Genomic DNA, 24903 nt, shown 5'->3' on the forward strand with positions numbered 1-24903 from the left:
AGCCAAGAATTGTTAATTCTTGTATGAGGACTGTTTGATTGACTGATTTATATTGTATTAAAATTGTTAATTTGGTAAGATTGATTATATTTACATTTAGCATTTCAACTATCTGAATGATTCTCTTAATGAAAAATAAAGCTTTTTAGAGCATAAAGTTGACCTTGTCATTCTTACCTTAAAACTTTTCTCCCCATACTGTACAAAGTAAAAGTACTCCTTGGCAAGGCATAAAACATCCTTCAGGTTTAAAAAAAGATTTTTTTTAATGTTTATTCATTTTTGGAGAGACAGAGACAGAGTGTGAGCATGGAAGGGGCAGAGAGAGGGAGACATAGAATCTGAAGCAGGCTCCAGGCTCTGAGCTGTCAGCACAGAACCCAACACGAGTCTTGAACTCACGAAATGCGAGATAATGGCCTGAGCCGAAGTTAGCCACTTAACCAACGGAGCCACCCAGACGCCCCCATTTTTTTTTTTTTTTAAGATTTTTAAAAATTATTCTTTTTAAGTAATCTCTATGCCCAACATAGGCCTTGAACTCACGACCCTGAGATCAAGAGTTGCATGCTCTACCAACTAAGCCAGCCAGGTGTCCCCAAAGATCCTTCAACTTAGTGCCTTGTTTATTTCTTGAGCTTTGTGAACCAGTTGTCTTAGCTCCCTGACCACATCATACGTCATACTGCTGGACCCTTGTTTATGGTGTTCCCTGTGCCTGCCGTTCCTTATTTTAACCTGGGGAAATCCTGTTTATCCTTTAGAAGTCAAGTTTCACAGCCTCTGTGGTGATGTCTTTCCCCGATTCATTTAAAGTTTATTTACTCCCGTTTGTGCTACTGTGTAGCCTTTTGCATAATTCTTCTACTGACCTTTTCATGAAGTAATGTAATTCTTTAAGTAGAGGTTTGAATCTAATACTTTAGAGGTATTTTGAAGGCATTTATGTGTTGGTTCTTAATAATTGTGCATTAAGTATTGAATAAATAGATGAATTACCATATGAGGCCATGTTAGTGAGAAATTAGAATGTATCCTCCTAGTGACAATAAGCAGCAAAATTCAGAAGTACTGGTGGTCATTCTGAGGAGCTGCATGCAGCATGGACTTCCCTTCTAGGGCAGGGCCCTGCTGGCCAGTGCTCTGGAGAAGCCTGGAGAATCGGCAAAGCTCTGAGGGGGACTAACTCATCGAGATGGCTAAGGGACCTATTTCTGCTGGCTTCGGCTGGAGAAGAGCTAAGTCTGTCTCTTTTCCGGTCTTGTCAGAACGGAGAAATCGGGGCCACCCTGGGGCTTTGTCATCTGTTGAGCCCCTCCTTGTGTGTCCGGGGCTCTGGGGTATGGTCCTATGAGGAAGAATTATCATCTCATTTTACAGAGGAAGAAGCAAACCCAGGGAGCTGAAACAGACTTCTCCAGCTCACCACACTAACATGACCTTGTTTGGCTGGTTTGGTTTTTGTTGGTTTTTGTTGGCTTTAAGACCGTTATGGACCCACGTGGGTCCCGGCCCTCTTCTCCCTTCATTCCTACTCTCCCTGGGTGACCTGGCTCATGACATGGCTGCCACTTCCACCTATACCTCTCTTCTGGGCTCCAGACTGTCAGCCTGACGTCCGTGCCCACGTATCCCAAAGGCATCTCATACCTGGCACGTTCAAGAGCGGACTCCTGGTTCTCTTGCCCTGCCCCCCCACCCCCCATACCGTATCCCTTACCCTTTGCCAGTCTCCCCCTGCACAGAAAACGGCACATCATCTGCCCAGTTGTTTGAGGCAGAAACCCAGGAGACCTTCTAGATTCCTCCCTTATCTATGCCCTCCCTCCAACCCATCAGCAACTCCTGTCACATCTAGTTCCAAAACCCATCTCCCTTACCTGTTCCACGTCCATTCTCCGTCTCCCAGACCATCATCTGCAGGCCCTACTACGGTAGCCTCTGTACTGATATTCCTCCTCCTCTTACTGTTTTCTTCACTCAGCAAATGGTTGGCAGGTGCTCCTGTACTGTTTACAGGTATACGTCATTTTACTGCACTTCAGTTTACTGCGCTTCACAGATAATGTATTTTTACAGATTGGAAGTTTATGATAACCTGGCTTTGACCAAGTCTGTTGGCACCATTTTTCCAAAAACATTTGCTTACTTTCTGTCTCTGTGTCATGTTTTAGTGATTCTCACAATATTTCAAAATTGTCATTATGATTATACTTGTTATGGTGACCTGTGACATTGCTATCACAATGCACTGCACCCATATAAGATGGTGAACTTAACTGATAAATGTTTTGTGTGTTCTGACTCCTCCACCTACCAGCCCATTTCCCCACTTCTCTCCCTCTCCTCCAGCCTCCCTATTTCCCTGAGACATAACAATATTGTGATTAGGCCAGTTAATAACCCTACAATGGCCCATTAAATGTTCAAGTGAAATAAAGAGTCACATGCCTCTTGCTTTACATCACAAGCTAGAAATGATTAAGCTTAGTGCAGAGAGCCTGTTGAAAGCCAAGATATATACCAAAGCCAGGCCTCTTGCACCCAGTAGTTAGCTAAGTTGTGAATATAAAGGAAAAGTTCTTGAAGGAAATTAAAGGTGCTGCTCCAGTGAACACAGGATGATAAGAAAGTGAAAACAGTCTTACTGCTGATGTGGAGAAAGTTTGAGAGGTCCCAATAGGAGATCAAGCCAACCACAACATTCCCTTAAGTCAAAGTTTAATCTAGAGCAAGACCCTAACTTTCTTCAATTACATGAAGGCTTGGAGGGGTGAGGAAACTGCAGAAGAAAAGTTTGAAGCTAGCATAGGTTGGTTCATGAAGTTTAAGGAAAGAAACTGTCTCTATAACACAAAAGTGCAAGGTGAAGCAGCAAGTGCTGATGTAGAAGCTGCAGCAAGTTCTCCAGAAGATCTGACGAAGATAATTAATAAAGGTGGCTACATTAAACAGCAGATTTTCAATGTAGATCAAACAGCCTTCTTAATTGGAAAAAGGTGCCATCTAAGACTTTCACAGCTAAAGAGGTCAGTGCCTAGTTTCAAAGCTTCAAAAGAACAGTCTGACTCTCTTGTTACGAACTAATGCAGCTGGTGACTTTAAGTTGAAGCCAATGTCGTACCATTTTGAAAATTTTAGGGCCCTTAAAAATTGTGCTAAATCCATTCTGCCTCTGCTCTATAAATGGAGCAAGAAAGCCTGAGTGGCAACACATCTGTTTCCAACATGATTTCATGAATATTTTAAGCCCACTGTTGGGATCTGCTCAGAAAAAGATTCCTTTCAAGATACTACTCCTCATTGACAATGCACCTGAACACTCTTGACCTCTGATGGAGGTGTAAAATGAAATTAATGTTGTTTTCATGCCTGCTAACAACATCCATTCTGTAGCTCGTGGATCCAAAGAGTAATTTCAACATTCAAGTCTTATTATTTAAGAAATAAATTTCATAAGGCTGTAGCTGCTATAGATAGCGATTCTGATAGATCTGGGCAAAGCCAATTAAGAACCTGCCAGAAAGGATTCACCATTCTAGATTCCATTAAGAACATTGTGGTTCATGGGAAGAGGTCAGAATAATATTGAGAGGATTTTGGAAGAAGCTGATTCCAGACCTCATGGACGACCTCATGGGGTTCAAGACTTCAGTGGAAGAAGTGATGACAGACGTTGTAGAAATAGGGAGAGAAGTAGAATTACAAGGGGAGCCTGAAGACGGGGCTGAATTGCTGTTATCTCATGATAAAACTTGAACAGATGAGGACTGGCTTCTCATGGATGAAGAAAGAAAGTGGTTTCTTGAGAAAGAATCTACTCCTGGTTAAGATCCTGTGAAGATGGTTGAAATGACGAGGAAGGATTTAGAATATTACCCAAATTTAGTTGTTAAAAAACAGTGGTAGGTTCAAGAGGTTTGATTGTAATTTTGAAAGAGGTTTTACTGTGTGTAAAGTACTATCCTCATTGCATACACCAACATCAACATCGAGGCAATGCCCTCCACCAGCAAAAAGATTATGACTTGCTCAATGCTCAGATGATGGTTACATTTTTAAGCAGTATTTTTTTTAGTGTTTATTTATTTTTGAGAAGGGGGAGAAGCAGAGAGAGAGGGGGACAGAGGGTCTGAAGCGGGCAGTGTATTGACAGCAGAGAGCCTGATGTGGGGCTCAGACTCACAAACTGTGAGATCATGACCTGAGCCGGAGTTGGACATTTAACTGACTGAGCCACTCAGGTGCCCCAGTAATAAAGTATTTTTTAAAAGGTGTTTACATTTCTTTTTTTTAGACATAATGCTATTGAACACTTAAGAGACTGTGTTATATTATAAACATAATTTTCTATGCAGTGAGAAACCAAAAGATTCATTTGACTTGCTTTAGTGTGAAACTTGCTTTATTGTGGTAGTCTGGGACCAAACCGGCAATTAGCTCCGAGGTATGCTTATACCATTATCACTACCATTGTGTTAATGGGAATGTCTTCCTGATTCATTTAGGTTTGTAATTTAATACATTTATGAGGTCTTTTGGTTTTTAAAAACAAAATGATTTATAACCTAATTGAAATAATTATAAACAAGTTAGAGTCTTCATAAAGCACGCTCTCCTTTCCATCAACAGAATCCAACGTGGCGGAGTCTTGATTTTGGAATAATGCCAGACCGTCTTGATACATCTGTGTCTTGTTTCGTGGTGAAGATATGGGGTGGAAAGGAGGACATCTACCAGCTTTTGATTGAATGGAAAGTCTGTTTGGATGGGCTGAAATACTTGGGTCAGCAGGTAATTATTTGTTTATTTATTTATTTATAATGTTTATGTATTTTTGAGAGAGAGAAAGAAAGAGAACATGAGCAAGGGAGGGGCAGACAGAGAGGGAGACACAGAATCTGAAGCAGGCTCTAGGCTCTGAGCTGTCAGCACAGAGCCCAATGCAGGGCTTGAACCCATGAACCGCGAGATCAAGACCTGAGCCAAAGTTGGACACTCAACTGACTGAGCCACCCAGGTGCACCCCCACTTTTTTTTAATGTTTAGGGAATTTTTAGATTCTAGTTATGAGTAGTTGTCTTCTCTAAATTAACCTATCTAACCTTTCTGTAGATTCTTACGATTCTACATTTCCGATCATAGAGAACTTTGATGATTGTTTACTTAATTATAGAAATTTGAGTCATTACCAAGTTTGAAAAATAATTTTTAACTGAGGAAACTTATGAGGAAGCACCCTAAGCTGCTAATTCAAGAGGATTTTTTCCTGGGAGGTGTAGGAAAGAATATACTTTCCAATAGCATTCTGCTTCTTCTGTTTTATTGGATATTCCCCGATAGAATCTAAACATTAAGTTGCAAATATGGAATGTACTATAAAGCGCTTCTCTTATGATCCGTAGAGTTGAGTTGTTTCAGGAATAAGGAGAGCTACTGTTTATTGAGCACGGAGATAACAATTGCCTGGTTTATACACTGCTACCAATCCCCTTTGAGTGATGTACCTATTGGATCATAGCACCCTTCTAGCTGAGCTCAGAAGTAGCTCCATAATCCCTTCTGACACTGTTCTGGGATGCAACTAGTAATTTATCAGAGTTGCATATGATTTGAAACCTATTTACCATCCCCAGACATAGATTATTATAATTTGTGTTTGTGTCAGCCTTGTGAAGTTTGGTATTATTGCCCTTATTTTCCAGATGGGAAAATTGAACCATAGAGAGTTTAAAAAACTGTTCAAGATCACACTGCTAGGCGGAGCTGGGATTTGATTCCAGGCCTGGCTGACTTACAAATTTATTCTTTGTTTTGTATCACACTAATATATACATATAGTCCTTGGTAGTCCACCTACCTTGGAATGAGTGCTGTATCTATTTTGTGATACCCGAGGGACTGCTGTTAAAGGTAACTTTAAAATATTAGTCATATCTATGAATATCCTTGATGTTTCTTAATATTTATTCAATATAGACTTTCTGGTATATTTCTTTTAAAGAATCAATTTACTTCTACATGTTTTTTTTATCAGATTAAAAAAAAATCCTCTACCCTCATTTTGCTTATTGTATACTTTATTTTGTGTTCTTCTATATAGTGACCAGAACAATGCATATAATGGATATTTTCCATAACTAAATTCTAATGGCTACAGATTCTTAATCATTTTTGTTTTTGTATTATTCTCCCTGTTTTAGGACTGGTTTTTAAAAAAATTTTTTTTTTAATGTTTATTTATTTTTGAGACAGAGAGAGACAGAACATGAACGGGGGAGGGTCAGAGAGAGAGGGAGACACAGAAGCTGAAACAGGCTCCAGGCTCTGAGCAGTCAGCACAGAGCCCGACACGGGGCTTGAATTCACAGACCGCGAGATCATGACCTGAGCCGAAGTCGGACGCTTAGCCAACTGAGCCACCCAGGCGCCCCTTTAGGACTGGTCTTAATAAAAATTTATAAAACACTGACTTTTAGCTTAGGGCCTTTTTTCCTCTTTTGGTACGGTATACTTGTTGCCTTTAGATTGGCCAACCAGAGCCCTGCGCTGAGGCAGTACTCTTTCTGTCTTCCCAAATACCATAGTTGGCTCTCTGTGGATAGACTCTGGTATCGAGTACTTGTTTGTCTTTCTTCTGAAAGTACCTGCATTTCTCAGAGGATGATGCTTCTTAACATTAGAGTGTATGGCTATAGAAGCAACGAAGATGGCCTTCATGCTTTCAACTCACATATTCCTTAGGTAGTGATCTTGAAATACCCAACTGTGTTTATGTCAAACTTGCTTAATTGCAGAGAGTCAACTTTCAGGTGTCTTATTATAAATATAAAGCTGGTTATGCTGGTATAACGGAGAACAAGAGAAAGGGAAAACATATTTTTAAAGCCAATTAGAAACTTAGTATCATTGTAGAAAGTCAGAACTCACCTATGAAATAGATATAACAAGTAATATACTACTAGAAAATCAGATAAACTTGGATTACAAATTGGGGTACCTGGGTGGCTCAGTTGGTTAAGTGGCTGACTTTAGCTCAGGTCATGATCTCGCCATTCGTGGGTCTGAGCCCTGTATCAGGCTCTGTGCTGACAGCTCAGAGCCTGGAGCCTGGGATTCTATGTCTCCCTCTCTCTCTGCCTCTCCCCCACTCATACTCCATCTCTCTCTCTCTCTCTCTCTCTCTCTCTCTCTCTCTCAAAAACAAATAAACATAAAAAAATAGAGTTACAAATTTTCAGACTAAGCAAGATTAAGATGTATGAGGATAATAGAATTACTTAGGTTCATTGATCATGTACTTTCTATCAGGCATTGTTCTTACTGTTAAGGATCCAGAGGTGGGTAAGACAAGATCCTTAGACTTAGTACACTGATAATTGATGAATACTTGCATAGACCTGCACAGTACCATACTGTTTTAATTACTACGGCTTTGTAATACAATTTGGGGGAATATATGGAAGAGGTATTTAGACAGGACTAGGTAGAGTCAGGTTGGGCTGACTTTTGAATGAAATTTTCTTTTGCAAGTCAGGTTGTTGAGGTATAATGGATATATAATAAAATTCACCCTTTTAAGGTATACAGTTCAGTAGGCTTGACAAATGTGTGAAGTCTAGTAACCACCACAATGAGTAGTGCTGCTGTGAATATTTAAATATAGGTCTTTTTGTGGACATATGTTGTCATTTCTCTTGAGTAAATACCTAGGAATGGGATGTCTGGGTCTAGTTTTAAGTGTGTGCTGAAATTTATAAGAAGCTGCCAAACTATTTGCCATTCTGGTGGGTTTGAAGTGGTATCTTGTGATTCTTTTTTTTTTTTTTTTAAGTTTTTATTTTAATTACCTAGTACTCATCATGACAAGTGCACTCCTTAATCCCCATCACCTATTTCACCTATTCCTCTACCCACCTGCCCTCTGGTAACCATCAGTGTGTTTTCTGTAGTTAAGAGTCTGTTTCTTGGTTTGCCTCTCTCTCTCTTTTTTCACTTCATTTGTTTCTTAAATTCCACATATGAGTGAAATGATACGGTATTTATCTTTCTCTGACTGACTCATTTCACTTAGCATTATATTCTCTAGATGCATCCAAATCATTGCAAATGGCAAGCTTCCATTTTTTATGGCTGAGTAATATACCATCTCTCTCTCTCTCTCTCTCTCTCTCTCTCTCTCTCACACACACACACACACCATATCTTCTTTATCCATTCATCAGTCGATGGACACTTGGGCTGCTTACATATCTTAGCTACTGTAAATAATGGTTCTATAAACATAGGGGTGCATGTATCTCTTTGAATTAGTGTTTTTGTATTGTCTGGGTAAATACTTAATAGTGCAATTGCTAGATCATAGTGTAGTTTTATTTTTAACTTTTTGAGGAACCTCCATACTGTTTTCCACAGCGGCTGCACCAATTTGCATTCCCACCAACAGTGCGTGAGTGTTCTTTTTCTTCACATTCTTGCCAACACCTGTTGTTTCTTGTATTGTTGATTTTAGCCATTCGGATAGTTATGAGGTGATATTTCATTATAGTTTTGATTTGCATTTCCCTGATGGTAAGTGATGATGAGCATCTTTCCATGTGTCTGTTGGCTGTGAATGTCTTTTTTGGAGAAATGTCTGTTTGTGCCTTCTGCCCTTTTTAAAATTGGATTATTTGCTTTTTGGGTGTTGAGTTTTATGAATTCTTTGTATATCTTGGATATTAACCCTTATAAGATATGTCATTTGCAAATATCTGTTCCCATTCAGTAGGCTGCCTTTTAGTTTTGTTGATTGTTTCCTTTGCTGTGCAGAAGCTTTTTATTTTGATGTAGTCCTGATAGTTTAATTATGCTTTTATTTCCCTTGCCTCAGGGGACCTATGTTGCTACAGCCAATGTCAGAGAAATTATTCCCTGTGTTCTTTTCTGGGATTTTTATGGTTTCAGGTCTCACATTTAGGTCTTTAATCCATTTTGAATTTATTTTTGGGTATGGTGTAAGAAAGTGGTCCAGTTTCATTCTTTTGCATGTGTCTGTCCAGTTTTCCCAACACCCATTTGTTAAAGAGACTGTCTTTTTCCCATTGGATAGTCTTCTCTGCTTTGTCAAAGATTAATTGACCATATCATTGTGGGTTTATTTCTGGATTTTATATTATGTTGCATTGATCTATGTGTCTGTTTTTATGCCAGTACCATACTGTTTTGATTACCACAGCTTTATAATATAACTTGAAGTTTAGAATTGTGATGCCTCCAGCTTTGCTTTTCTTTTTCAAGATTGCTTTGACTATTCAGGGTCTTTTGTGGTTCCATATATATTTTAGGATTGTTTATTTTATTTCTGTGAAAAAATGCTGTTGGTATTTTGATAGGCATTACATTACATGTGTAGATTGCTTTGACTAGTAAGACATTAAAAAAATTTTTTTTAAATGTTTATTCATTTTTGAGAGAGAGAGAGACAGAGCATGAGCCAGGGAGGGGCAGAGAGAGAGGAGACATAGAATCTGAAGAGGGCTCCAGGCTCTGAGCTGTCAGCACAGAACCTGACGTGGGGCTTGAACCCATGAACCATGAGATCAAGACCTGAGCTGAAGTTGGACGCTTAACCGACTAAGACACCCAGGCACCCCTGAGTAGTACGACATTTTAACGATATTTGTTCTTCTAGTCCATGAGTGTAGAATTTGGAATGTGTTTCCATTTCTTTGCATTGTCTTTAATTTCTTGTTTTCAGAGCATAGGTCTTTCACTGCTTTTTTGGGTTTATTCCTAGGTATCTTATTTTTTTGGGTACAATTGTAAATGGGATTGTTTTCTTAATTTCTCTTTCTTCTGTTTGTGCTGCTTTGTTATGAGTGTATAGAATCTTGTGATTTTAATTTGAATTTCTCTGGTGATGAAATCATGTCGAGCAGTTAAAAAAATGTTTGTCATCAGTCTCTCTTTCTCTTACCCTTTTTTTGTAAAATATTCAGATTTTTGCCCACTTTTTATTTGGTTGTTTGAATTCTCATTATCGAGTAGAATTTCTGTATGTATTCTGGATATGAGTCAGTTCTTTATAAGATCTGTATTTTCCAATTATTTTCTGCCAGTCTGTGGCTTTTCATTTCTTTAAGTGCCGTTCAAAGAACAGAAGCTTATAAGTGTTGATGAAGTCTGCTATATTAGCTTTTACTTTAATGTTTCATCCTTTTTGTGTTTTATCTAAGACATCTTCGCCTAATCCAAGGGCACAAAGATTTCTCTTATGGAGTTTTTTTCTCTAGAAGTTTTATAGTCTTAGGTTTTATGTTTATGCCTATGATCATTTTGAATTCACTTTTATTTAAAGTGTAAGGTTCGTTGTTTTGCAGATAGATGAACATTTGTTCCTGTACTCTGTTGTAAGAGCTCTTATTGAATTACCTTGCTATCTTTGTTGAAATGAATTGTTTAAAATCATTTGTATGGGTCTGTTTCTGGACTGTATTGTATTTTATTGATCTGCACGTCTGTCTTTATGCCAATACTACATGATCTTGAATAGTGTAGTTTTATACGTCATGAATTCAGGTAATATGCATCCTCCAACTTTGATCTTTTTTTCAGTGTTGTTCTGGCTATTCTAGATCTTTTGCTTTTACATATATATTTTAGGATTAATTTGTCAATTCTACAAAAATCTAAGAAAATTTGGGAAGAATTGACATCTCAATGGTATTGAGTGTTTCAATCTGTGGACATGGTATCCCTGCATTTGTGAAAATCTTATTTCACTCATCAGCATCTTGTAGTTTTCAGTATACAGATCTTGCACATATTTTGATAGATTTGTACCTGTGGATTCCATGTTCTTTAATGCTAGTTTAAATGCTGTTCCTTTAAAAAACTATTCCTATTTGCAACTATTGTTGCTAATATATACAAACATTTCTGTGTGGAGCATGTATTCTCTGACCTTGCTAAACTCATTTATTAGGTCTAGTAGTTTTTTGGTAGATTCCTTTTATAAATTCTGCCTATATAGGCAGTCATATCTGTGCACACATTGTTTAATTTCTTCTTAATGGGTATGTATTTTTTCTCTTTTTCTTGTCTTATTTCATTGGTTCAGACTTCAGTACAATGTGATGTTGAATAGAAGTGAGTAGAGTAGACATCCTTGTTTTGTTACTGATGTTGGTTAAAAGTATTCAGTCCTTCGTTATTAAGTATAATACTAGCTGTAAATTTTGTAAACATTTTATCAGGTTCAGGAAATTTCCTTTCATAATGGATTATATTTGCTAGTATTTTGGTACGACTTCTTTCATCTGTGTCCGTGGGGGATATTGGTCTGTGCTTTTCTTGCATTGTTCTTTTCTGGTTTAGTATGAGAGTAATGCTGGTCTTGTAAAATAGATTGGGAAGTGTTTAGCTTTCTGTTTTCTGGAAGGATTTGTGTAACAAAGTTGGTATTCATTATTACACAAATGTTTGACAGAATTCTTCAGTGAACCCATTTGGGTGTTAAGATTTCCCTGTGGGAAAGTTTAAAAGTATAACTTCTATTACTTAACTAGATATGGGGCTTTTTAGGTTATCTATTTCTTTTTGAGTGAGCTTTGATAGTTTGTTTTCCTAAGAGTTTGTCAGTTTCACATAACATTTCAAATTTATTAGTATAAAAATTTTCACAGTATTACTCTATTCTTGTAAGGCTTATAGGCTGTCTAATGATCCTTGCCTCTTTCATTCTTGCTATCAGTAATTTCTGTCTCTTTCTACTCTTAATCACTCTGCCTAGAGAGTTATCCATTTTCTCAGCTTTTCAAAGAACTGGTATTTAGTTTCATTGATTATCGTTATTTTCAGTTTCATTGATTTCTCATTTTATACTTATAATTTTCTTTCTTTTGCTTGCTTTGGGTTTACTTTGCTCTTCTTTACTAGTTTCTCAAGGTAGGATTTTGCATTACTGTTTTGAGACTTATCTTTTCTAAAGTAAGCATTTAATAAATTTTCCTCTAAGTCTTGCAGTAACTGACTCACAGACTTCAATGTTGTATTTTCATTTTCATTCAATTCAAAATATTTTCTAATTTCCCTTTTATTTCTTGACTCAAGGGTTATTTAGAGGTATGGTGTTTAATTTTCAAACATTTGTGGATTTTCCAGATATCCTTCTTTTCTTGATTTCTACTTGAATTCTGACGGATTTAGAGAAAAGAGTTTGTATGATTTCAATCCTTTTGGCTTTTGTGAGGTTTATTTTATGGCCCAGAATATAAGATCTCTTTTTGGTGAGTGTTTCCTATACATGTGACGTGTATTCTGTTGTCACTGAACGGATTGTTTTACAAACGTTAGTTAGGTTAAATTGATTGGTCATCTTGAGTGAAATTTGGATGATATGTTGGATTTAGCCGGAGGAGGTGGGGGTAGGTACAGAAGTGTGATATAACAGAGCATAATCTGACTCATTAATTTCTAGTTGGGGAAACTAGGGTCCAGAGTGATGATGCAGCTTAGGTATTATTATCTTTAAACTATCTTTTTGAAAATAGAAAATAATATTAACCTTGTATGTTTTTTTCTAGGACTTTGTGTGTGTGTGTGTGTGTGTGTGTGTGTGTGTGTGTGTGTTTAACATTTATTTATTCTTTTGAGAGAAAGAGCACGAGCAGGGGAGGGGCAGAGAGAAAGGGAGACACAGAACTCCAAGCAGGCTCCAGGCCCTGAGCTGTCAGCATAGAACCTGACATGGGGCTCAGACTGACGGACCGAGAGATTCTGAGCCAAAGTCAGACACTCAATCAACTGAGCCACCCAGGCACCTCAGGACTTTGTTTTTTAAAGCACTCTTATGGACTAGGATTGTGTTTTCTTTGAGATCAGAGAATATACAGTATGTCTCTGGATCCCTTGTGTTTTAGAACTAGCCTTTCCATAGCAATCTCAAGAAGTATTTGTGGAAAATATATGTGAATGATGGTGCCTGTTATCTCATGTGATGATTTTGTGAGCCCTTTGACTAAAGCAAGAGGCTCTCAATAGATTCTCTGGTCTTAGGATAAGTGATTTGTTTTCTGCTGGCTTGTTAGATTAGTCAGCCTGTTTTTCAGCATTGAAGTAGGTCCCGTTTTAACTGTCATGCTCCAATCATATTAAAACTTAATTGGAATGAGAAGAACTGATAGGGTGTTTTTCTTCTTTTATAGATTCATGCCCGCAACCAGAATGAAATAATTTTTGGGCTGAACGATGGCTACTATGGTGCTCCATTTGAACATAAGGTAAGAGGGTTTTCCTAATTCTGTGAGTTTTGTTTAGTCCAGCTGTGCCTTGACACATAGTGTAAAAAGCACTGTGTAAATAGAATCTTGTTTTAAGTATCATCATAAGTTTGTTTAGTGTGGCTTAAGGCAAAATGCTTTCTAAAGCGAAAACTTGTTTTGTAACCACCCCAATTCATCTTTTCTAAATCTAGATTATTGACTTTCCTAAAAGAAGATCTGGGCTGTTTGCTCTTATTCTACATGATTCTTTGGAGGGTCAAAACAGAATGGTGACTTTTGATGAAGTGCAGTACAATTTTATTACGGATTAGTCAGTTCGGTCTCACTACCAGGAGTGTGTTTGGAAACTATTGGACACACCAGAAAATCTTAGGGATTAGTTTGAAAAATTGTTTTTGGTGTCAGTTATTTGGGTCTTGCAGATGACACAGGTGAATTAGAGCAGAATATAAGTAATTTGAAGAGCACCTTAGGTAGAGGTGCCCTTTTTAATGTTTGGGGACTATGGAGAACCAGAGAGGAACACTGTTGTAGCTTGAAGTTGGAGCGGATGGAAGTTGGTGAATAAGGCTAGATGGCTTGAAGAGATGTTTTCTAGATGGATTTAACTGCCAGAATGGCAATTAGGGGAGCAGGGGGAGTAAGAGGCTGTTGGGTCAGCTTCTTCTCCAATAAGCTGGAAACCTTCAGTTCTCAGTTTAGGAGTTTTGCCTTTAACATAGACAATGTAAGACCGTCTTTGCCTGAATTTCCTTTTGTCAGCTCTTCTTGTTTTGGGGAGGATGCTGACAGCTACCTGGATGAGTGTAATCTGGTGGTTAAGAATACAGGTTTTGGAGTCAGATTGATGTGAGTTTACTTCCTAGTTTAACTTACCTACGAGAGAGATCTTGGGCAAATTGAGTCACCTCTGAGTTTATTTTCTCCTCTGTAAATGGAGGTAACAATTTCTACCTCATCATAAATTGTTTGGGGGATGAAAGGTGGTCGTGAACATTATGAGCCTGGCACATGAATAGAATTCAATAATAAATGGAAACTACCCACTAGGTGCTAAACTCTATCATATGATAAGGGAGATTACCTCTCTAATCCTATCGTGTTAACATTGTGTCCCTTGCCCAGTACCTGGGGTATAGTATAGTAGGTGCTTAGTAGAAATTTGTTAATGAATGTAGGTGAATGAATGCATGTTGTATTTAGGACTATCAGCAATAATGGGGCGGGGGGTGGGGGGTGGTGGGGGGTGGTGGTGGTATTATTTCTGTCTCCTATCCTACTTTACCCTGACCCCCGACTCCTGGAATTTTATTTTTATGTAACTCATACTGTCAAAATAACTCTAACTGCTATATTATTGACAAAGTACAAAAAAGCAGTAGAATTGTAAGAATTCTCTCGGACTAAAAGCTATAGCAGCAATATCTTCAGAGTCCAGTAGATGGCAGTGCTTTCTCATTGTAATGGGGGGGAAATAGAGCAGGAGTGGAATCCAGTAAAAAGGACCAAATCTTTTTGGAATGAAATTCTCAGGAGATGAAAATAGCAATTTGGTGATTAATTTCACAAACACAGTCACATGACTTGATCACCTGACGTACATAGTCAAGCCTAGATTGAAGATTTAGGGACAATAGCAAGCAAGTTTCAGGGTCTGTTTTGAGACCTGTACAAATGAAAACTCCTAATTTTATATTTTTCAAGACATGATAGTTTTGAAAAGTAGAAAACCTGAATTCTAATCCCAGTTAAGAGACCTCCGTTTAGTTCACTTCATAGAACTGAGAAAGTAAAAAGGTGGCTATTTCCTCTTGTTAGTCAAATTAATGGACACTAACTTGTTTCCAAAGCACGTCCCACACAATACATAAGCAGAATGTTCAGAAGTAGGGATTAAGTGTCCCAAATAGCCTATGTTTTAACAACAGGGAAAGGGATATGGTATAATTTTGTCCAGGTCTTTCAGTACATCATCAAGCAAAAGTTGGAAAATTATAAAAATAGCTTATTTCTACACATATTTTAGTCAACTTTCCTTGTGCTCCCCCCCCCCCCATTACAACATACAAGAAACAAAGAGCGAATAAATCTTCAGGGGCTGTTTCTAATAGCTGCCTGCTTTGTTATAAAACATCTAGGTATCTGAGTGCAGTTTAAATGCAGGGGAAAAGGGGCTCCTGGGTGGCTCAGTCGGTTAAGCGGCCGACTTTGGCTCAGGTCATGATCTCGCGGTCCGTGAGTTCGAACCCCGCGTCAGGCTCTGTGCTGACAGCTCAGAGCCTGGAGCCTGTTTCAGATTCTGTGTCTCCCTCTCTCTGACCCTCCCCCGTTCATGCTTTGTCTCTCTCTGTCTCAAAAATAAATAAACGTTAAAAAAAAAAAATTAAAAAAAAAATGCAGGGGAAAAGTGCTCTCCTAGTAACAGCGTTACACCAGGTATTTATAGAGCTTTTGAAAGCTACCATTGCTAGTTTTCATTTAAGGAGTACCTATTATATGTCAGACACTATACTAGCTATCATACTTGTTTTTATTTAATCTTGTGTAATAACTCCATGAGGTAGTTATTACTCTCATTTTATAGGTAAAGTACCCTAGAAGAAAACATGAAACTACTAACCCAAGACTATATAAGTAGGAAGTGGCAGAACAGTGGTTTTCTTTTAAGCACGAGGCTACCTGGTGTCTCTACATCTTCCCACTATGTATAGCGTGTTAAAGTACCAGGGCTCTCTGTCTTTACATTTAACCAGAGGTATCCGCTATGTGCATTGTGAGAGTCAAGTGAGCGGGTACATGGGAAAGTGCTCTGGATGGTATGAAGTGCATTATTGTGTAGGCTTTGTATATTTATTATTGTTGAGTGGGCATGTGATGCCCATGAGGCCATCAACCCGCTGAAGTCTATAAAAGGTCCACATATTAGTCACTATATTTGGCTTCTCTTGAGTCTTTTTTTTCCCCTTTTCCCGTGGATCAAATGAACTTTTGACAGATGTTTGGAAAATCATCTTATCCTGTAATTCATATTTATAAATCCTGCTGCTGCAGTGTGGTCCCCGTTCTCTCTCTTCACCGAAGCCAGAAAATAATCTGGGAAAATGCCATATTTCCTGTTACGAATTTGGAGGATCTTGTCTTCTTAGCACAATTTTTGAGCTTTTCAGTATTTTAATACTGGAAAATTCAAAGCCAGGCATGGTTCTTGGTATAGATGTTTTAGATTCTTGAAAAGTAAACAGAAACAGAACTCCAGACTTGTCCTCGCTGGGGGGATTCAGAGAGTTTAAAATTTGGTTTTGTTTAAAATTTTGAAAACTTGTTTTTACTCTTCTCTCTTGGATTTGTAGTGAGGGCATTCTTGACCTTTTATCCCCCCCTCTGATCGTCAGTTTCAGTTTAAATTGTTCTATAAAGCTGGGAATCCTTTTTTTCCCCCTCTCCCTCTCTCAGCTAATGCTCTTTAACAGGATTCCACTGCTGCCTTCTCTAGTCCCATAACAGTTACGGTAATTTGTGTGTGCATCTTTTCTCCTCTTCGGGCATAAGCTCCTTTTGACTGAAGTTGTGTTTTACTCACTTTTTTAGTCTCAGGACTTAGTGTAGACTTTGCTTGGTAAATATTTTTCTGTGAGTGTACAAAGTCTCCTAGGATCATATGGTTCCTATCTCTTGTCTGAAATATACTCCTGGGTTACATTAGCAGGGCACTTTCAGTCCTCTTGTCATGAAGTAGCATTAATAGCATTTAGTCCACTTCATATGTGGAGTGTGGACTATGACTGTAATGCTTTTTTGAGGGTTGTTTAAGCCACTAAAATAAGAACAAGAATCTCTTTACCCTATTGATGTGAAGGGATTGATTTTAGTTTCAGGATCTGTATACCTCTGCTTAACAGTACTCTTCTTATTTCTCATTACTTCTCGTATTTTGAGGGACCACATCCTCTGTGGTCTCAAACCTTAGACCAGATCCGGGGGAGTACGTATATTCAGTTCTGGTTTAGTGTCTCAGAAGAGGTCTTGCCTTTCCTTTTTTAAAAAAATTTTTTTTTATTTTTTAAAAATGTTTATTTTTGAGACAGAGAGAGACAGAGCATGAGTGGAGGAGGGGTAGAGAGACAGAGAGAGAGAGAGAGAGAGAGAGAGGGAGACACAGAGTCCGGAGCAGGCTCCAGGCTCTGAGCTGTCAGCACAGAGCCCGACGTGGGGCTCGAACTCACAAACCGCGAGATCATGACCTGAGCCAAAGTCGGACGCTCAAGCTCAACTGACTGAGCCGCCCTGGCGCCCCATTGCCTTTCCTTCTTAAAAGTTCAGCTTCTGGGCTTCGTCAGAGCCCAGAGGTAGAAGGTACCCGAGGCTTGAAGGTGCTTGACAGAGATACTTGCACAATTTTTGTCAGTTTAAGCTTGGCTGACAATTAAAAGCGTATTAATGTCCAAATGAACATAAACACATAGGAACACAGGCTGTCTGTTGATTCATCAGGTAGCTATTTTAAGAGAGGTTGTACAAATAAATACTATATTTTGCAAATACCCATTGCATCTGAAAATACGCCCAAGTAGCAGAATGAGCCATTGCTTTTTTCCCCCTTACCAATCATAATTTCTTATTCTAACTAAGTAAGCAGAAAAAGGACTATGTGCAAAGCTCACAGTTTTAAGAATAACATATAGAATGCTGTTGGTTCTGCTGGGGAAGGCTTTTGGTGGAGGCCTTTAAGTTATCGTCCTCAGGCTTCCACTTGGGCCTTTTGTCATCTTATGAACCTGTCGTATTTGGATTCAGATCCTCTCAAGCCCACATCTCCAGTCTGTGTTTCCATATATCTAGCCTTGTGTCAAAAGGCTTGGATGTGTCAGAGACACATACATTCTACAAGTCCCAAACTGACTCAGTTCCTCTCCCATCTTGAGAAACTTCTGTTATGTTCCTTGGTTTGTGAGTGGTACCACTGTCCATGTACTGTCTCAAGTCAGAACAGGGGAGTCATCCTGGCCCCCTCTCTCTTTTTTGAATCACTACTGATGGTGTCTGCTAAATAACTACTTTCCTGCTACTTGGATTACAGCCAGATTTATCTTTCTAAAATGCTGGTCATGTCCCTCTCTTATTTCAATTATTTTAGAGTAATTAGTGGCTTAAAAGGTCTCGCCATGTGAAATGGTCCCTGATTTTTAAGCCCCCCACCCATAGCTTAGAACCCATCGCCACAGAAAGGTTTTCTGTGTTATACCCCTAAGTCCGGTTTGGATACCTCTCTTTATGCTCCTATAGCACCTTGCATTTCATTTTCCTCATCAGTGACCCTTACCTGGTTGTTTTCTGATTGCCCATTTGTTCATCTCTCTTTCTTACTAGACTGTAGAGCACGTAAGGGCAGGGGCAGTGTCTGTCTTCATTACTCATTTATCCTTAGTGGTTAGCCTGGGATTTAGTAGTAATCCAGTAAATATTTGTTATGAATGAGGCTTCTGTAGTGGCAGATCGTTATACGTTCTAAGGGGGTACACTGGTTGCTTGTCGTCATTTGTATGGCTTGTCACTCACAATTCTAGTTCTCTATGTTTAAATAGTTTCGGACCATTTTTGCATAGATACCTGCTATTTGCAAATTATCATACTTAAAACAGGACTCTTCATTATTCTCTCCAGGTTTGTTTTCCTTTCCAATTTTCCACATCTTTATTAACTATTTTCCCATTTATGCAATCCTCAAGTATGGCAGTTTTTTGTTTTTTTTTTTTAATCTACTCTATTCCGTTGGCCACTAGACTCTTTTGAGTCCTTTGAAATAACTCCTGTCCGTGGCTACTTTTCCAGCTCCATTGCCATGCATGATCCAAGCTCAGACTGGCACCGCCATAAGGCTGGGTTACTGTAGTAGTTCCCCGGTGACCTCTGACCTCTGGTCTCTTTATATCCACTCTGCCTTATTCACCACTGCCTGATTAATCTTCCTAAGGCATGCTTTCATTTTTTATTCCTTTGCTTAAAGGCTTTATAGAGTGACTTCTCATTGTCTGCTAGATGTTTCTAAACCTCTGACCTGCTTTCTGTCTCTCCGTCAGCCCAGATCCGGTCGGTGGTATGGATAGTACTTTTCGTTCTATCTGTGCTTTTATCTTCTCTCTCTTATGGTTTGAGCTGTCATATGTGTGGATTTTTAGAATGGCCTCGTAACTGGGGTTTGGACATTCTGCCTTCTCCAGCGCATCATATTTGTCATTACCAGAGTAACCTTCCTTAAACGCACCTCTGATCATTGTGCTACACTGTCAGAAACCTTTCCTGAGTCCTTACTGCCTGGAGATTGTCTTCACTTTTTAGCATGGCATTCAAGGCTTTGTCTGCTCTGACCCTCCCAACCTACTTATTTAGCCCTGTTTCCCACTATTTTCCTCTCCAGGGTTCCAAGTAATTTCCACATCATTGAAGCTGAACAAATTGGACCACTACTTAATTTTCTCGGAATGCAGCTTATGTTTTCCCACTGTCATGCTTTGGCTAAAGGTGTTCAGTCTGTGTGGGACTTTCCTTCACTGCCATTCAGCTTTTTAATACTTCTTAATCTATCTCAATTACTGCCACCCCTGCAGCCTTTGATGTTTCTGCTCCTACTAGATGGAATCTTTACTACATCAGAGCTCCTGTAGCTGTTTCTTGTTTAACCTTTCCTCTGGCACCTTTGCAGTTTTTACTTCGCTTAGAACCTTAACTGGGTTGTATACGTCATAGTGTACTGGCTTGTCTCCTTTTATAAGGATGGTCGTGATCACCTGACACCCTGCATTAGGTGTGCAGTAAACACCGAAATAAATAAGTGTGTGTGTAATACTGTTTGCTTCATAAGCCTGTCAACTGGATTATTTCGGTATAACTTAAAATTCCAGTAGAGTTCAGGATAGTCTTGGGACTGTAGTAGCTACTAAAAACTGTCAGAAGGTACAGTAACATACTTTAAAAGGTAACTTATCCAATGATCCACTGTAGAAGTAAGCAAACTACAGTCTGGCACATGGTTTTGTATGGCCTCTGAGCTGAGAGAGGTTTTTACATTTGTGAAGAATTCGAAGGAGAAAACAAAGAATATGCCATAGAGATGACATGGAGCTTGCAACGCCTAAAATATTTACTATCTGGCCGTTGACAAAGTTTGTTGACCACGGATCTAGAAACACACCCGATCATCTGCCTGGAATTACTCCTGCTCGCTGGCTATGTGACATTAATCATCCGTTTTCTTGAACAATTTAATAGGCAGGCCCTCACCCAGACTGGTGCCTGTTCCCTTCCTTGAAAAAGCTTTGTTAGGCCTGGCTTCAGAAGAATTTTGAGTGACATGTAAATCTCCTCTGGGCTCTTTGGCACTTGGCAGTATCTCACACAGATAACCGGATACAAACGAGCCATTTCTTTCCATTATAATCCTTCATCAGAGGTCTGTGAGGATCGCACATCTGGTGAAGTTAGATGTCATTCAGAACAAGGCTCTTAGCATATTTTAAGAATGTTAATTGCTAAGTGGTGGCTGAAGCAGAAGGGTTTAATAGTGTCCTTAAGTTGCCTTAAATGTACATCGACCCAGAATTTTAGAACTGGAAAGGTCTTAGAGATCAAGTGTAGCATGGTCGTTAGGAAAATGGGCTGTGGAGCCAGACTGCATGGCTCTTCTACTTAATCCTCTTTGCGTCTCAGTTTCCTCACCTTTAAAGTGGGGATAATAATAGTTCCTGTTTCACGGGGTTGTGTGAAAAATACGTTAATGCTTAACATATTCACATTTAAATTATTAATATTAGCTTGGAAAACAGTACTGCCTGACATACTGTAAATGCTCATAAATGTTACTCTTATGTGTATTGCTGTCATTTTTTATTGTTTTTATTGCTAGTAGTTTCATTTCATTTTATAATTAAGGAAACTGAGGACTAGAGGAATTAAATTGTTTTCCTCACTTCCATGATAAGCAGTGTGGATTAAAACCCAGGATCCTTGCTTTCATATGAATGCTCTTTTCCTGCTATAGTGAATTGCTTTTAGTTGTAGGTTAGTGGGTGTGGATGATTTTTTATGAGAAAAAAATGTGTCTGGCCGCTTTCACTTAGCCTTATGGCTTTTGAGGGGCAAGGATGTGTAGCATGTGTTAATGCTTCTCTCATTTCATTGGCTAAGAAATATCCTTTTATATATATGTGTGTATATATATATATATATATGTATATATACATATATATATACACACATATATATATATATATGTATGTATACACACACACACACACACACACACACCCCATTTGTTTATTCATCCACTGATGGATATTTTGGTTGTTTCTACCTTTTGGTTATTGTGAACACTTTGCTATGAACATTTGTATACAAGTATTTGAGGACCTGGTTTCATTTCTTTTAGGTATGTACCTAGGAGTGGACTGGCTAGGTTATAGGGTAATTCTGTGTTTGACTTTTTGAGGAACTGCTAAACTTTTTTACAGTGTCCAACGTTTTACATTCCCAGTGGCAATATGGCAATATAGGAGGGCTCTAATTTCTCCACATCTTTGCCCACGCTTCTTTTCTTTCTTAAGTTTATTTATTTGTTTTGAGAGAGAGAGAGAGAGAGAGAGAGAGAACATGCACGTGTGTAAGCAGAGTAAAGGTAGATAGGGAGAGAGAAGGAGAGAGAATCCCAAGCAGGCTCTGTGCTATCAGCTATCAGTGCGGAGCCAGACGTGGGACTTGAGCTCATGAACCATGAGATCACAACCTGAACCGAAATCAAGAGTCGGACACTTAACCGACAGCCACCAAGGGGCCTCTTTTATTTAATTGAAAAATTTTGGGGTGCCTGGCTGGCTCCGTTGGTAGAGCACATGACTCTTGATCTTGGGTTCAGTGCCCCCTTTGGAAGTAGAAATTACTTAAAAAAAATTTTTTTTAACTTTGCTTGTTTATTTGTTGGTTTGTTTTCACTTATGTTAGTGGGTATGAAGTAGTATCTCATTGTGGTTTTGATTCCCGTTTCTCAAGTGACTAATAACGTTGAACATCTTTTCACGTTCTTGGTGGCTATTTGTGTACCTTTTTTGGAGAAATGTCTCTAAGTCCTTTAGCCATTTTTTAATTGGATTGTGGGTCTTTCTATTGAGTTGTTGAGAGTTCTTTACGTATCTTGGATGTGAGACCCTTATCAGATATGATTTGCAGATATTTTCTCCCATTTTGTGGGTTGTTGTTTTCTACTTTTCTTATAGTGTCCTTTGATCCACAAAGTCGCTAATTTTGATGAAGCTCAATTTATCTATTACTGCATTTGTTGGTTATGCGTTTGGTGTCATACGTAAGAATCCATCGTCAAATCTAAGGTTATGTAGATGTACCCTGTGTTTTCTTCTAATAGTTTAATGGTTTTAGCTCTTACAATTAGGTCTTTGATCTATTTTGAGTTAATTTTTATATGTGATGTTAACGATGGGTCCAAGTCATCCTCTTTGCACGTGGCTATCCAGTTGTTTCAGCGCCATTTATTGAAAAGACTATTCTTTTTCCAGTGAGTCTCGGCACCTTTGTCCTTTGTCTAAAATCAGTTGACCACAGCTGTTTGAGGTGATTTATGGATTCTCAGTTCTGTTCCTTTGGTCTTTTTATGTCTACCTTTATGCCAGTGCCACACTATTTTGGTAGTGAGGGTCGTTGCTTTGTACTATGTCTTAAAATTGGGAAGTGTGAGTCCTGTAACTTGGTGTATCACATTGATTTTCATTTATTGAACCATCCTTACATACCTTAGATAAACCTCACTTGTTCCTGGTATATAATCCTTTTGGAAAAAAAGTATTTTTAAATTGTGGTGGGATGTACATAATACTAAACTTACCATATTAACCATTTTAAATGTATAGTTTAGTGGCATTAAGAATGTTCACATTGTTGTGCAACCATCAATCTCCAGAACTCTTTTCATCTTGTAAAACGGAAAAACTACCCATTAAGCAGTAACTCCCCATCTCTCCCTCCTCCAAGCCCCTGGCACGCACCCATCTACTTTCTGTTTCCGTGAATTTGACTACCGTAAATACCTATTAATGGAATCATACAGTCATTGGCTTATTTTACTGGAAACATAAATCACTTCAAGGGTCATCTATATTATAGCATGAGTCAAAATTTCTTTCCTTTTTAAGGCTAAATAATATTCTATTGTATGAATGTACCGTGTTTTGTTTGTCCATTCATCTGTTGATAGACATTTGAGTTGCTTCCACTCCTTCACTATTGTGAATAATGCTCCTCTGACCGTGGATGTACAAATACCTTTTTGAGTCTTTGCTTTCAGTTCTCTTGGGTATATATCCAGAAGTGGAATTGTTGGCTAAATGGTTTAAGTTTTTTAATATATGGGTGGATTAGCTTTGTTAGTAGTTTGTTGAAATTTTTTCCATCTATATTCATTCATCAGGGATATTAATCTATAATTTTCTTGTGATGTTATTATCTGGCTTTGGTATCAGGATAGTACTGACCTCATGGAATGAGGTAAAAAGTATTTCCTCCTCTTTCATTTTTTGGAAGACTTTGAGAAGGGTTGGTGTTCTTTTTTATTAAAAAAATTTTTTTTTCAGTTTTATTTATTTTTGAAAAAGCGGGAGAGTGTGAGCACACACGAGCAGTGGGAGGGGCAGGAAGAGAATCACAAGTAGGCTCTGCTGTCAGCACAGAGCCCAATGTGGGGCTTAGTCCCATGAACTACAGGACCATGACCTGAGCTGACATCAAGAGTTGGACACTCAATTGACTGAGCCACCCACGTTGCTCCAGTGTTATTTTTTCTTTAAATGATTGGTAGAATTCACCAGTCAAATCATGTGGTCCTGGGCTTTTCTTTGCTGGGAGTTCTGTGATTCCTGATCATAACTTCTTTAATTGTGTTATGACTTCATTAAATTAACATTTATTAGGTGGAGCACAAGGTGCTGGTTGGTGAGCCATGGTTTGGTTACAGATCACAAGAGATGTTGAAACAGCAAAGTTTTTTACTCACAGGTCCTAGAGGAATTACAGGACATGCTGTCAGGGGCCACATCAAGAGGTCAAGGCAGAGTACAGAGAGAGGCAGAACCTGGGGTTAAAGTACCTTTATTAGGTAGGGTTTGTGGGTGGAGTGCTTTGGAGTTCCTGGGCTGGGGCTAGATTTGTCCATTCAAACAAAAAGAGCAGTGTTTTTGTGAACTCCATCAAGATTTTTATCCTGATGGGTAAGGGACACTTAAAGCATACAGGCACTGGGAAGCAGGAGAGACCATTGATCACAAGTCCTGTCATTAATTCATGTAAGCAAACTTACATTTACTTGTGTCTCTGTGGCCTGCTTGTTAGGACACGTGCTTCCCTTAGAGGTCTAGAGTCTGTTTAAGGTCCTTGCAAACAAAACAAAATGTGTTGACCATACAAACAAACAAAATGACCAAACAAAATGTGTTGCTGAGGTAGCAATTCCATGGAGTAGTTTAGCTAATCAACAACTTAACAACTTGTTGTAGGTTTGTTCAGATTTTCTATTTCTTCTTGAGCTATTTTGGGGAGTTTTTGTGTTTCTGCAATTTCCATTTTATCTAGGTAATCTGATTTA

The 24903-nt window shown here is 38.6% G+C and overlaps 2 protein-coding genes across 4 annotated transcripts in view; both read left to right on the forward strand.

The window, feature by feature from the left end:
- RPS3 (ribosomal protein S3) overlaps positions 1–24903 on the forward strand; it is a 780806-nt gene that overhangs the window by 429646 nt on the left and 326257 nt on the right. The window lies entirely within an intron of this gene.
- UVRAG (UV radiation resistance associated) overlaps positions 1–24903 on the forward strand; it is a 296234-nt gene that overhangs the window by 51501 nt on the left and 219830 nt on the right. For all 3 annotated transcript variants that reach the window (XR_007455275.1, XM_049619579.1, XM_049619586.1), the window contains exons 4-5: positions 4633–4794; positions 13188–13262. Coding sequence is in view for 2 of the 3 variants with exons in the window: in XM_049619579.1 (XP_049475536.1) it covers positions 4633–4794; positions 13188–13262 (237 nt within the window). In the remaining variant the exon portion in view is untranslated. The remainder of the gene's footprint in view (positions 1–4632; positions 4795–13187; positions 13263–24903) is intronic.

The sequence above is a fragment of the Panthera uncia genome, chromosome D1 (assembly GCF_023721935.1).
Source record: "Panthera uncia isolate 11264 chromosome D1, Puncia_PCG_1.0, whole genome shotgun sequence".
Lineage (NCBI taxonomy): Eukaryota > Metazoa > Chordata > Mammalia > Carnivora > Felidae > Panthera > Panthera uncia.